The 15,164-nt window shown below is 37.4% G+C and overlaps 1 protein-coding gene across 1 annotated transcript; it reads left to right on the top strand.

Annotated features, from left to right (window-relative positions):
• Window positions 1-5,230: 5,230 nt before the first annotated feature.
• On the top strand, window positions 5,231-5,860 carry LOC6618305. Its single transcript, XM_002042542.2, has one exon. It carries the CDS (start codon window positions 5,328-5,330, stop codon window positions 5,652-5,654), a length of 327 nt encoding a protein of 108 aa, XP_002042578.1. The 5' UTR covers window positions 5,231-5,327; the 3' UTR covers window positions 5,655-5,860.
• Window positions 5,861-15,164: the final 9,304 nt, after the last annotated feature.

The following is a 15,164-nucleotide window of genomic DNA, read 5'->3' as shown; positions in this document are numbered from 1 at the left end:
AAAATTATTTTTAATGCTCTGCTTTTACTTTGAATTACTTTTAAGAAAATTGGGAAACAAGGTAAGAAAAAAGAATAAGGAATTCAGAATACTCTTGAGATACTTTTATTAAATAAAATCAATTTATTATTGTACAAAAATCAATTTATTATCGTGTTTTGTTATACATTATTTAACATTATTTTCTTAAGAAGTTTTAAAACGGTTCCCAAATTTTAGGGTATTTTTTTATAACCCAAAGCTTTGTGCGTATACCCTCCTTGTTAAAACATTTCACATATCCCAAAGTACATTTTGGGATCACCATATAAAGTTAAACATTTCGTTGTATCATTTAAATTAAAAGCTGAGCTGACAATAAAAAGTACACCATAACATTAACTCTCCTTGGAGCTCAACAATTCAAAAATTTCCATTGTATATCCTGGTCTGGTTGGGCCGTAAAACATTTAATAACAACCGAATCGGCTTTTTAATATGCCCAGCAGACATCGGTCAACAACCCTCAAAATTGGGAGTTTAAAATAAAAAAGAAATACTTGGCAATTGAAAGCATTGAATCATTTAAAAGTAACTAGTGGGGAAGAAAGTTGAAAGCACCAAAGTGGCACTTTGTCGCCTTTTATGTTTACTTGAACTGACCGCACGAAGATCCTTGCAGAATCATTCCAATTGTATCTTTTGTATGGCTTTACATCTCCCCACGAAGAAAGTTAAGTTTGTTGTCCCTTTTTTATGACCAAACTGGACACACATAAATTTTCCTACTCGTCTCACATGTGTCGTAAGCATTTTCCCACAGTTTTCCAACGCGGGGGAGGGAAATCAAAAAGGAATTATTCCTGACCCATCGTTGGAGGGTGGAACTTGGGAGTGGTCCTGAGTTGTCTTTTGTATAATTTCCATTTAGTGTTTAAGCCAACACCTCAAAGGACCCGGAAAAGGGTCCAAGAACTGACGAAGATGAATACTCCATTTGATTTGCATACGGTTTGGATTGAGGTTCGGGCCAGACAAAAGCCTTTCCACTTGCTGACAGCCATTGGCTGACCTAACGAACCATAAATTAAACACGCTTTTGATGTCTTGGCCGGGCTAGAATGTTTATTTACTTTAGTTTGCAACACAATGTTTATCCTTAAAATTCGATTATAATAGAACCAACCCAAAAATAAATACCATTTCCGGAGGTTTTTGGTTTACATGATTGAACCTGGAAATTAATTGTAGTGTCCAGGGAATGTAGATGGCGGAAAGTGCTAAATAATTTGCATAAATTACGGTGGACCAAGGCACAAACATATCACCCCGACAATAAATTCAAGTCAGACGCCTGGCTTAAGTCATCAAAATGGTAACACCACAAAGAAAAATAGTCTGACACAAAGGGGAGATGTTTTTGGGTAAGGAAAAATAGAATAAAAAGTAAATGACCAAATGTGGCCACAACCCAGGAAATATTTGACTTTTTTGAACCCAATTTATTCTAAGTAATTATTTTCAGATTTAAAAAACACAAAAATATATTTAAATAAATATTCCGCATGCTTATTCCGAAAGCATCTGTACGCAACGTCTCTAAATAATTACTCATCCCCAAAATAAAGTTTGGCAACTTCGTCGCTTAGAAAAGAAGCGTTTGGGTCTGCCAAATGAATTATGCAGCAAATGCCTCGTTATTAATTAGACTCATTTGCCACTCGAATTCAGTCAGAGATTGTAACCATGAAGACACCTTAATTAAATGTCTGTCTGCGGTGGATGAGTTCCAGATTTAACCGCAGAGTCAAAGTTTTTCGACCATCCGTAGGGTGGTTGTTCCTCATTTTTGTTGCCGTTTTGTTTTTTGCCAAAATATTTGCATATGAGAGATTTTCGACTCTACCCTGATGATTGGGTTCTTGTCCCCGGAGACTTGTCATTTTCATTTCCATAAATCAATTTGTTAATTAGTGCAGCACTTTTGGTTGGAAGTAGACAATGAAGGCGATTAGCCATCAGTTTTTGGTAGATGAGACTGCTACAAACCGAATGTTTTGGTCTGGGGTAATTAACTCGTGAAATGATCTTGTATGATTTAAAAAATAAATATAATACAGCTATAAAATTCGTTTAAAAGGGACTGTTATATTCTTTAAAATGGAATTAAAATCATAAATCATAGTTACTATTTAACACAGTACCAACTTCAAAGAATTGCATCAGCAATCCTATCCTAAACGTATTTGAATCAACTGAAGCATAAATTAGTCCGCATATTCGTTGACGAATTGAAAAACTAAGGTTTAGACTTGTTTATTGCATTCTACCGCCCATAAAGCCAAAGCAAATAAACAAATAAAGCTGCCCAGGCAATCAACAATCGAATCTTTAATCCCATTTAGTTTGCGCATCGAACTAAAATTACTTCAATTTATTTTGATGGTCAATATAAAGGAAAAATGCGTAAATAGCTGGAAATATAAATATTTTATACGTCATCTGAATGGGAAATCTTTAAAATGCAGGGGAACTTTAAGCTGCCACTTTAGTTACTTTACGGCAGGGATCTGAAGAGAGCGAGACGGAAGCCGAAGGATGTGGATGCCATTTAATGTCACTTGGGCGCAGCCATCAAGCATAAAGCTCTTGTATCCTTCCACCTCCTTGAAAAATAACAGTTTACACAAGAAAACAAAACAGAACAGAACGCACCCATAAATGCAGAATGGGGAACCACATGTGAAGTGTACTGGCTTTGACTTTGACTTGAGGTGCATCCTCCAAAGTGCGCCAAAGTGAAATGCATTTCAGCAACAATTGTTGCCAGCTGTAAATAAACACGACTTGCCACGCCCCCTCTGACATGGCTGGCAAACAAAAAAAAAACAAACACTGCAATGATAATAAGGTATATAATTTAATATCAATCTGACAGCCAAACACACACAGAAGGCAACAAAGTGCCCCTGCGACGAGAACGACGCAGCGTTTTATGCTGCAATTTCTGTTGTATCCGTTCTGGAAAGGTAAATACCCTATAATGGCTGCTACCGATTGGCAATAAGTTGGATACACTGCGGAGACTTTGGGAAATTAATACGAAAATGGAAAAATTGAGACTCGCAGGAAATACGAATGTAATGTTAAGGTGTCATCGAAGTTAAGAGTATGCTGCTGCTTAACAAAATATATTTTCAATTAACAATTAATCTAAGAGTCAAGTTACTAAAATTTGCAAAAACAACATCAAAACTGGCTATCTTTCAACAACAAAAAATGTGTTGATATTTGTAAAAATCTTTGATTAACTATAAGTACAAAATATAAAATCTTTGCTAAATCTAAGACTTGTTTTTGTCAATTTACGTGCGGCCTTTGGATCACTCAAAACTAATTAAACTGTATCTATAAGGATAATCTAGCGTTAGCATATTAAGGCATTCCTTCATAATTATTACCCTTGAGAATAGGGTATCCTTTCATCACTCTCGTCTTGAAACTCGCTCTTCTGGGTGCTGCTTCCTTGTAATTTTTTCCTGCCGTCTTTTTCGTTGTTCGTGTGTTGCACATGCCCCGCCGCACTTCACTTTTATACGTATACCTATAGATATGGGTGTACGTACGTATATGCATTGTCTGACTGTCTGGGGTACTCAAATGCCACTCTTTCGATGCGATGCGATTCTTCCCTTGGATCCCACTTTGCTCCTTTGCTCCTTTCCCGTTTTTTTCTATTTTGTTTGCTAACTAAATAAATGCAGTTTGTGTGTGCGCCTGCACTTGTTGTTTGTGTTGAGCCAAGCAGAACATTTCCATTTGAATGTTCTTTTAAGCGAAAACAATTCTTTTCTTTGTTTTGCTTTTGAGAATGCCTTTCTGTGAGTTTTGCAGGTACGAGGTTGTATGTAACTGATACGCCCAACCCCGCTGATTTCGCTCGAGTGTTTAGCAAATTAGATCATGGATTTTTCCTCTGATTTCTCGGGGTTATCATCGCGGGGATATCATTATCGGACCCCGCCCACTCACCTGCACGCCCACGAAGGTGATTTTCTTTTGTTATGCATTCTTTCGTAGATTTCTTCGGTTGGGTTTTTATTTTACATTTTTTATGCAGCAACTATAAAAAAGTTTTTACATTTTTTACGGCACTTATTTCAGCTTGCTCTCTTATTCTGCGCTGCTCCAAACCCATTTTATTCTGTGGGTAACAAAAGAAGTTTTTTGACGGCGAGTGCATTATATTTTGGACTTACGGTGAGAAGTTGATTATGTTGATTTGTGGAATTGATTTGGTGGAGGGTAAAAAGGATTCAACAGACACTCCTTTACTCCATAAAATATTCCTGGCATGCGGTTCACAAAATGTTAACCGATTGTTCTTGGGGTCATGGGGAGTTGTAGGATAGTAAATTGATTTTCTTAAAGTTATAGAAGTCGGATGAGGAGTTTGGAGTCTTATACAGCACAAGTACGAATTTTAACAATTTTATCATAATATTACTCAGGTGGAACAAGCTTACTATATTAAATTTGTACCAACAATTAAATCGAATTAAACGAACAGGCTCACGCCACTCATGGCAAACAAACAAAAAAACCGGAATTATAAGCCAGCAGGAAATTGGTCAAGGTCACGTCTAAGCCAAGGCAAGAAAAGTGAAGAAAAGGCAAAGCAAAGCAAAATCTCACATCGAATTTTGGTAAAGGACTTCGACTACTTCCCCTTTGCTTTTCGAAAATTCAGAAATTTACATATGTTAGCTTTAAAAACAAATATATATAATATATAATTCTACGTCTTTTAGTTACAAAATTAATTTAGATTAAAATAATTTATCAGAGGTACGTTTAGTTCGACTTCCTAAAAATAAATAATTTCCCCTTAAATTTGTCTTGTTTTGTTTTCGAAAACTTTCCTGTCCTAGTTCGAAAAACGTAGGAAAACCGCCCCCTGAAAATTCGAGCTTCATACGTAACGGCGGGGTAAGTAACGTAATGGTAAAACGTATGTAGCATGCCACAAGTGTGACGCTCTCTGCATTCCGTTTGAGGAAACGTTTACTGCACGTGGTGAAAGTTGATGTAGTCAGCACAGAGAGGGGGAGAGAGAGAGAAAGAGAGAGGTAGGAGAAAGGGAGGGAAGATGGAAGAGAGAAAGCGGGCACAGAGGGTTGCTAATTCTCCCGCCGTTTCCCGGGTATAAATACGGGCGTCCTGCTGGCTGAGCTCTTCAGTCGTACGACAACTCGCCAAGAGTTCAGATCTGGAAAATCAGGAAATACCTTGCCACACATCGAAGTTATCAAGTGCCATATTTACGTAACATTTTGAGACACTCAAATATGGCCATTCCATTTTTCGAAGAAGAGCACGCCTCAAAATCGGAACCCAGTGGCGATCAAGTCGATAGCCCCATGGCTTTCTCCATAGACCCCGGACATGATCAAGTGGACTTTGAAGGACCTCCGTCTGCGGCAGAGGAACTCCCGCCACCAGGAGCAACAAGTGAGTCAGTTGCGCCTCCGAGTGCCGAGGAGCAACTGCTGGCCTGGAAATTCCTGGCCATCACCATGTGCAAGGTCCTGAAGCAATTTTACCTACAGCACAAGTCATCCGGAAAATCGAGCAAACTAAAGGCCACCGTTCAAATACAACCGCAGGCGCAGTAAATACTTTGAAAACCAACTTAAGCACCAACTAAGGCTCCTAAAAGCGCAACTTGTGATTACTTTACGTTGGTGAGAACTAGCGCAGCCGGAAAATTTCGAGAGAGAATGAGCGAGACAGTGACAGAGAAATGTGAATCAATTTCCCAAGGAAAACCCTAAAACAAGATTAACTTTTGATACATGTATTTTCTTTGCTGGAAATTAAGCACATAGTTTCTTATCCGTCGGGATACAACAAAATTTAAAACTTTGGATAAGCGCAAATGTGATAAATAATTTTGCTAAAAAAATTTACAGTCCAAGTATTTGTTTAGTAAACTTATTTAAGTTAGTTTTACTTGTTTAACTGAATAAGTTAGGTTCTCGTAGATGGTCGGCCCAGTGAAAGGATAAGTGAACGAAAAATCCAAACATATTGTCTGCAGAGATACAAGCAAAATTTTGTAAGCAGCAGCTAGTTTTCAAATCGAAACCAACTTAGTTGATAAGCCAACCTATACTTGCTATAACTACAAATAGTTACAACTTTTTTACAAACAACTCTCTTGGTGTCTATTAATGGGGAAATTTAAAAGATTCAACTTCCTAGGTAGAGTGCTTTTTAAACTTAGCAAATATTTATGGAAATATATTTTTTAAAATTGAAACATATTTTTATATTTACTTTGCCGTCGATATATAAGCTGTGTACGTGTCAATCTAGTTTATAGATCTATTCTTATAAGCAATATGTGGCTAAGAATCCATGCGAAATAAATCGATGTAAAGGCGCTCTTCGCGTAACGAGCATAAACATAGTACAAGTTCAAAAGTAGAAATATTTACACACATAAATACTCCAAACTACACATTCTTTTAAGCAATTTAATGTAACTTAAGCTAAGTAAAGCAAATGGCATGCATACAACTGAAATAAAAATATTATTAAATTGAAAAATACGCATTTTTAACCAGTGGTGGTATGAATAATTTCAAAACCTTTATTTTCAGATATTTTTTCTTGGTTCTTGGGTGTCGGTTTAACAAAATACCCCCGAAGAATATTAAATTTTATAGTCTACAGTTTAATTCATATCGGAGGCTTACATAACGAAAACAAGACAACGAAGTGTTAAATGTAAATTTTAAAATCATTTACAAAGACATGTATAGTACTTGCTAATTTACTCAGAACTTTCGCTTCGTTGCTAGTCATAATAGACCTAATCATCTTTGATAATACTTTGCCACCTTAAAATGAGTGCCACTTTTACCCCTCAACTAAACAGATTGAAATGGTTACCGGCGGCAGAGATCAAAGTCGTTTTCTCACACAAAGGACACTGAATAATTCCTGAAATTCTCTCATTCCGCTTTTCAAGACTCATACAATCGATGCGAAAAAATGTCGCGTGGCGCCACCCGACTGATTTTAAAATCTGCCTTTGGGCGAGCCTTGAAAAAAGGAGACGACTGAAATCTTTCAACTTTCCATTTTTAATACGCTTTGTATGCCGTATAATACTAAGCCGCTTTTTAATTTTCCAAAATCCAAATAGAAGATTCTTTTAAGCGCCGTCCACCATCAATCAATGAACGGACGGATCCATAATAATATCAATCAGGACAAGAACTGGCAAAGAACAAATACCATTTGCCAAATAAACTGTTCCCCAGCCCCCGAAGACGATTTTAAAATTTTTTGATATTTTTCTTCCAGGCAGATAAGCAGAAGCCAAAGGATTTCCTTTTTTTTTTATTTTTTGAAAATGCGCATTATGAGGACGGTTAACTGTCTGAATTCAATCAAATGTCCCCCCGGGAATTTGCACTTTTGTTTGCTCGAGCGTCCACACATGATATCATATCCTTCATCCTTTGGCAACCCTTTCTCCGGGAGAAAGCGGTGAAAGGCTCAAGTGCATGTGTGTTTTCCGTGCGTCCAGCTGGGATTTCTATGGGGTGGAGTTAGGAATGGTAAAGTGACCCGTAAACAAACAGTTTTGGATTTTTTCAACATAAGCAACAGATTTACTTGTGCCTTTTAGAGGGTATGTGCATTAGAAGTTGGTAAATTATATTTGTTCAATTCTGCAACAGATACGAATTGCTTATACGACGTCAATAGATAGGAATAAAAGAAAAGCTAATTAATAGTAGTAATTTAGTAGTAGTAGATACTGAGTGAGCTCTTCAGTACAGAAAAATGGATATATTTTAATTTTATTTTTTTTCTTTTAATTTTAAAGGAAAACTCTATTGTGGACTCCTCAAGAAAATATTGTGTACCATGTTGTCTGATCTACTTTAACGAAACCCCTCACTTATAAAAAATCTTCTACAAACAACCATATCATCAAGCATATACTTAGGAATCTAGCAATTTGAGTGCCTTTTGAGGCATTTTTAACTTAATTGAAGGTACACAAACTTACTAAGCAAATCAATTGCTTTTCCTTATTTTTGCGCTTCTGTCCCAAGGGTAAGTAATGTTTGTAGAGCTCAAAGGGAACTCGAAAATATATAGGAAACAAGATTATTAAAAATATATTAGAGTTGCCTTAGCCCAAATGAAAGGGAGCAATGTGGTGGTTCACTTATTTTTCCTGCAAGCTCCGTTGGTTTTTATTTAGGAACGTGCTCAAGTGCAGATTCATTGCAATTTTGTTGTTCTTCGGGTTGGATTTGTGGTCATCATTAGTGTGCTTTATTAAGTGTAAATAGAAGTAGCAACTCTAGCTGGGTAGCTTTAAGCACAAAGACTTTAATCCCCTCGCTCAAGGTCGCCCTTTGAGCAAAAAGTGCATATGGTGCATCTTTGAGCACGTTTCGTTTGGAATTGCATATGCTGAACGAGAAAAACACGAATGAAAAATCCAGGGGACCTAGAATCGGTGCCAATTTGCTTACATCTTTTGTTTATGTTATTGCAAAGGGTTGAATGAGCAAATCTGGGTCAAGGTGAAGAGGCATTCCTGAGTGCACTCAGCGAACATAAATAGAAAGTAAGACTCCAACTTGTTTTTCGGTATGACGTTTCAGCTGCAGCTTGTACTTTATGGGGGAAGTCAGCATGTGTGTCAACAGCTTCTTAGTAAGCTTCAGAGCGAAATTATAAAGGCTTGACCCAAAAAAGTTGTAAAAGTGTATATAGCGTTCTAAACAATTCACACAAAGAAATAATAATAAGTTACTAAGCCGCAGATTAAATCAATATATTGATTTCATAAGACATAAGACAATCTTTGGATATAATTTTCAAGTTACTCCTTTGTACATTTATCGATATTCCTGCATATATTGCCTAATACTTCTTTGGATATTTTACAGCATTATAATCAATCATTAAATTATTTTTTAAATCTCTGCGGGTTTGAAAATATCCATAAGAGGCAAGTTACCAGGAGCTACCCGCTTTGCCACCCACTGCCGTTCGATTTCAAGGACCGACGTGGGTTGCACTTCATCATTACAATTAATACAGAAAGTGCAGCAGATCAAAGTGCGAATGCAAAGTGGGAGGAGGTGGGCGGAAAATGGGGAAAGCGCGGACAAAAGGCGCGAAAGACAAAAGGCGGCGACAGTCAAAAGGCAAAAACAACAACCACAAGTTGCCATTGCCATGTCAAAGGTAATGACAGAAGCCAAACAATTGAAAAGTTGTAACAAACAGCAGACAGCGAAGGCAAAGAGCGGGAGGAGCGGAAGGAAAAACAATGAGATTTCGTTAGCTCTGGCATCAGAAGTAAAAAAAATACCTGCGTACATATATATAATGCTTGAAAAATCACAGAAATATGGCAAGGAATTGTCAAAGCAAAAAAAGATGTAGCTATACAGATGCATAAAAAAGTTGGCAAGCAATTTTATAGCAATATATTTTCCGCTGTTGGCCAAACTTTTCACGCGTTTTTTGATGTTTCTTCTTTGTAAAAGTGCAAAAATAACAAGGGAAATGGCGTAGAAATATTTAATGAGGCCAAAGTGCAAAAGGAACTGGTAAAACCCAAGCCAGCCAACAAAAATCTAATTTAATAATCAAATAAAATGCTGGTCAAGGGAGCGGTCTCTGGGGAAAAAATGGAAAAGCAGGAAACAGAGCTATGCAAATGCCGCAGATAAAGAGAAAAAATGCGATTCGCATAACTTGAGCGATTTGACAAATTTACGAGTGAGTTTAGCGGACTAATCATAAGAGATATCTTTTACCCTCTTTAAAACCCCAACAGGCCAGTATCAACGGAAAATGGGGGTGGTGTTGGGAGAAAAGCCAGCAATCAGCTGGGAAAATGCTTTCCACTGGGATGACAACGCTTCTGTTTTTTTTTTTTTGCCTCCAGCTCGGAATTCCCTTTGGGAAATACTCTGCTCTAGAGTAGACCACTCTCATTGGTTAATATTAAACAAATTAGTTTCTAAATATCTAAGATTATTTGATATATAAAACATCATTACTTTTAAGTTCATAAATGGCATTGCTTTCGTTCATATATTATTATTATATGCTTAAATAAAAAGGATATTTAAGGGTATTCCACATTTCACATCATTATTCAGCAATTGTACGGATTTTTTTTTTGTCATCATATTTTTTTTCAGCTCTTATTTAGTATAGACATAAAAAATCGCCGAGAAAAGGAAAATCTCTTGCACATAATTTTAATGTTTATCGTCTTTTATTGTCAAACAAATTATTTTTGATATTTCTGCTGCAGGCGATGCTCCGCCTCCCTTCCGATTTTCTATCAGGTGATTCCATCTGGGAAATGATTCAGCTGCTGGGGTATCCAAGGTGATTCCGAGCACACATATCTTGTAATTTGATTAGCATGTGGCAGAACCGGGAAAAATGGACAATGTGAATGAGAGGGATCCAAAGAATAATAATCGTAAAGAAAATCCAGGAACGACATGCTGATCTCTATCGGGCGAAAGTCAAAACAATTTAATGCATGAATAAAAAATAATTTCCTTGTGAAGACATCCTGCTGCGGAGTTTTATTGGATTTCTGTCCAAAATTAAGTTCATATGTGCGCTTCACTGTGGAGACCTCAAGGACCCAAGCCAAGATGAATCCTGCCATTCTCTTATCTTCTTGCATTACCTCCCCCTTTTCGTGACTCCATGTCGTAATACGTACATGTTTTATTATTTACCCAACATTAAAAGAAAGTTCGCAAAAAAAAAAATCAGCAAACACACACGCTGTCATTTTGCATATGAATTAAAACGCCATAAATTAGCAAAGAGCGCTTTTGCCAATTGAACTGTTCGTCCTTTTAAGGGACGAGGGAAGGATGTCGCACAGGAAGCTTTTGTTTGCCTTGCTAATGCTGCCAAGTCTCGCCAGTTGCCGTGGATTAATTCAAAGCCGAATGGAAAACGGAAAATGAAAAACCGAATCAAAAGCAGCAGCAGAGCTCTTAATAAGCTGATTTGTTATTTATGATGTCTTCCTAATGATTTTCAAATTTTCGTTTAGAATTTGTAAATTGAGTTTGGGGAGTTCTTTCTAAAGTAATCCGTAATGGAGTGAATTTGTATTAGGTTCAGGTCGAATAGTAAAGAGCAGCCGAATGTAAAATAGCAGTTATATAAATACTTAAGAAACTCTTAATTTCTATGAAGAAACTACTTACAAAAATACTTTAAAATTCGCTTGTTCGCCGGTTATTTTTTACTTGTATAATCAGAATTTAAAGATTCACTCAACTTTAATAATGCACTTAAATCAATTGAATCGAATGCATTTAATACTCATCCCTTAAACAAGCCGACATAAATTAGTTAGTGCAGTGCAATGGCGATGGCTCCGACCCAAATCCGACTTAATACGCTTCGCTTAATTGTTTACAGCATTAACGCAAAAACCTCAGCAAATCCAATAAACAGTTCCCAGTCCCTCCGCGCCGAAATCAGGATCTAGCGACCGACCGGGTGGACAGGCCATCAATATTACATCACAACATGGCATCACATAACACGCAGTCAGACCAAAATCGCGGCGACAGGATATGCGAGTATCCTGGCTGAGGAGAGTGCGGAAATGGATGCCAGGATGGGCATGGGCATGGGGATGGTGCTGATGCTGATGATTCGGTGGCAAACATTAATCAGCGAATTATCAATGCAAATAATTTTCAACACGCCTGAATGCGATATCAATCAACGGACATCGCTTCCGCTGCAATAACCAGCAAGGACACCAACAACATCGCCATCGTGCCAAATACATATACATACGCATATCTACTATATGCACACCGAACATCCCAGTCTGGGGCACTTAACACACAATTAAGTGCAAATAATTGCGAGCGCTGCATATAAATGATTTGTTTAAGCCAACATGACGTGGGATAAATCACCCAGCATCTTCATTTTGGCACAGTGGGGCAAAATAAGCGACAGTCGCTGATATTTAAAGTAAATAGATACTGGATAGATAGATCGATATCAAGAGTTGACTTCTAATAGGTGTATCTTGAATAAATTTATTTCTTTTCTATTTATTTTGACACTTCTATTATGCAAAATTTATTGAGAAATTAGCGTTTACATTTTATGCAGTGTACCAGCGAAAAGGCCTACTGCGAATAATGCATATTTTGAATATTGCAGCGAATGCATCGAAATGACCAGAGAAGTAAGACCGTGGAAATGGGTCTTAAGACCCCTGATTTTGCCACACCCCCATTCAAATCGGCTGGTGAGGCGCTTAATTAGTATAATCCGCGTTGAAATTATTCAAGTGTGCACTGTGAAATGCAATAAGGGGTGTGGCAGATCGGCAAGGGGAAAATCGGAGGTGTGTGTGCTAGTTAGTGCTCATGGCAACGCATGTGTGTGTCAGCCTCGCCATGATTATGATAAGATTGGCAAAGCTGCATAAATTTAATGACAGCAATTAAGCGAAGCGCCAAAGTTTTCGCAAGAAGTCTTATCAGAGGGACAGCAGCATGAGCAGAGAATTCCTGCACAGTGCCTGCGAAAAGTACATGGCATAATTGAATACTATTAAGCCAACTTAATGCGCATTTCATTGGACCTCGCGACTCTCACTTAACCCCTTCACTGCGACTGTATCTTTTTTAGTTTCAGCTGGACTTTAAACAGTACATATTTCTTATAGTTTTAAGTAAGTAAATAAAGTTAATATATAATAACTTATATATTCTAAAATTTAAATATGATTTAATTAAATTTAACAAAAACGATTGGTTTTTTCACTGAAAGTAATAATTGATAAAAAAATATATAAAAATATATTTTTAGAAATCGCACAATGATGTTTTAGTAAGATGTATTACTTTTTGTCCGCCAAGAAGGGTTAAATATTAAGTCGATTTGCATATGGACGAAGAACATGCATGTAAGTGTCATTAAATATGCAAATTGCAAAATAAATACACGAGCGAGACGATATGAAAAACAATTTGGTCCAAATGAGATTTATGGGGTCCAGTTGGCAGGGAATAAAAGAAAAATGTGTAAAGTGCACTTAAGCAGTCGAAAGGATTGCTTCCTGCTTTTCCCACTCCCGCCTGCCAATTCTTCCTTCTGCGGTCACTTTGTGTGAATCACTGGCGACGCCGAGTCTCCAGCTCGCCTCCACCCTCTGGTTTTCCCAGGAAACCGTAATGGAGTTTTCATTCAAATTATTTTCGGTCCAGCTCTGGGAAAATGCACCGATAGCCAAGGAGGCAGTAAATTGCCTGAATTGATGTTCTCTTTCCTGTTTTGGGTATTCTCTCTGCCAACTCTCTTTAGTGCCGAATGCCACTTTTCTTTTTGGCCAAAGTCTCACATATTGTCCTGGTATAAATCAGCAGCGGAGGCGGCGCTTCTGCCAAATGAAACTTCTTTAAATCTAAAGCGAAGAAAACATAGAATTGTCCATGCAACGCAGCTGCAAGTTGTTTTGGAATCCATTTTCGAGCTGCAACGATTGTTTAAATAAAATTGTGTGAAATTTCATAAAAGGAAATTACAATAATTTATTAAGCATAATGTTGAAACGATTTCCTTTTTCGACCGCTTATTTTAAAACATTTTTATTTAACTATTTCTGCTCACTGGAAAAGTGTCTAAAGTGACCTCCGTCTAAAGCACATTTTCCACACCGAATTTGGCAGCCAAATGGCTCACATTTCATGTTCAGGGAAACCCACATAATTTATGCATACACTCACCCAATCACACTCTTGTGCTTACACGAGTTTCGAACAATGCGAAATTTTACACATAAACATTCTTTTCGCACTTTTTGCATCATTAATTGCGATATTTACGATTTGGAACCCAAAACCAAGGGAGTCGGAAGCCCTGCGACATTTTCTATGTAAATTTGTGAGCCTTTTATTGAGCTGTACGCGCGTGCTGAAGGTGTCACCTCAACTAAAGGATCCACGAACAAGTGCACTGAGAAAAATATAATAAAATCTTAAGAAATCTTGTATTTGCAGACCCGTAAGATATATAGATTTCTGAAAAAATGATTTATTTCATTTAAATATTAAATATACCTATGATATTTCTGGCTATCTTTGCTATACCCATTTCTTTCAGTGCACATATATCGCTGTCGTCGTGCGGAGGCGAATGGAAAAATGCGGCTCGGGAGCGTTTGTTGTTTCAATTTCGTATAAACATGTAAATAATTTCCAGCTGATTGCGCAAATTCGTTGCGGGCTTGATTTTTATTATTGCATCCTTTGTTCTCTCTCGCTCACTCCCTGTGTTGCCGTCTCGCTTCCGCTTGAAGGGCAGCAGCAGAATGCATAACGAATTTTGAATTGCAGATCCTTTTTTTTTTTGCCCTGCTGCCGTTTTGCATTTTCCTTTGGGTGCGTTGTTCGCGCTTTTGTTTTCAATTTGCAATAAGTCTGTCAATTGGCGAATTAATAAACTGGAAAATTCAGCACAATCGGGACAGATTGGAAAAGTCATTTAGGGAAACTGAGGGTAAGCAAATTTCACTTCCATCAGCCAGCATATGAGTCGAGAATTTAATTTTCGCTGCTGGTTTAAGTAAATCAAAGTCACTTGTTTATATTGGAGATTGATCTTTAGCTATATATAAATCAAATTTAAAGTATGTTTAAGTACTTAACATTAAATTCAGCTAAAAAGCTTAGCTTTCTAGCTAATTTAAAAACCGTAAAACATCTCCTTGACTTGCGACCTCTCACCTCATTATGTAAATTTGCAGAAAATTAGTCATCCCATTGCTATTTTATGATGTCAAGTTGTAAAAATTTAAAAAACTTTCAGCGGGCACGGAAAATTAGCCTGATCCTGTCCTTTGCTAAAATTATGCAAATTCGCAAATTTTACGACTGGAGCAAGGAAAAATGAGCCTTTGCTAAACAATTTTACGACTTTCCAATAGGCAAATTTGCGACTTCTCCTAATTAGCCATATAGACTGGGGACACGCGAATAGAATCGTAAAATTGTAGGCACGTGCAGGCCAGCGAATTTTTCACCATCTGTCCGCTTGCAAAAAGGCCCACGTCATAAATGTAGCAC

Source organism: Drosophila sechellia, chromosome 3L (assembly GCF_004382195.2).
Source record: "Drosophila sechellia strain sech25 chromosome 3L, ASM438219v1, whole genome shotgun sequence".
In the NCBI taxonomy this organism is placed as follows: Eukaryota; Metazoa; Arthropoda; class Insecta; order Diptera; family Drosophilidae; genus Drosophila; species Drosophila sechellia.
Note: the sequence above shows the minus strand (reverse complement) of the source record. Positions and strands in the feature narration are given on the sequence as shown.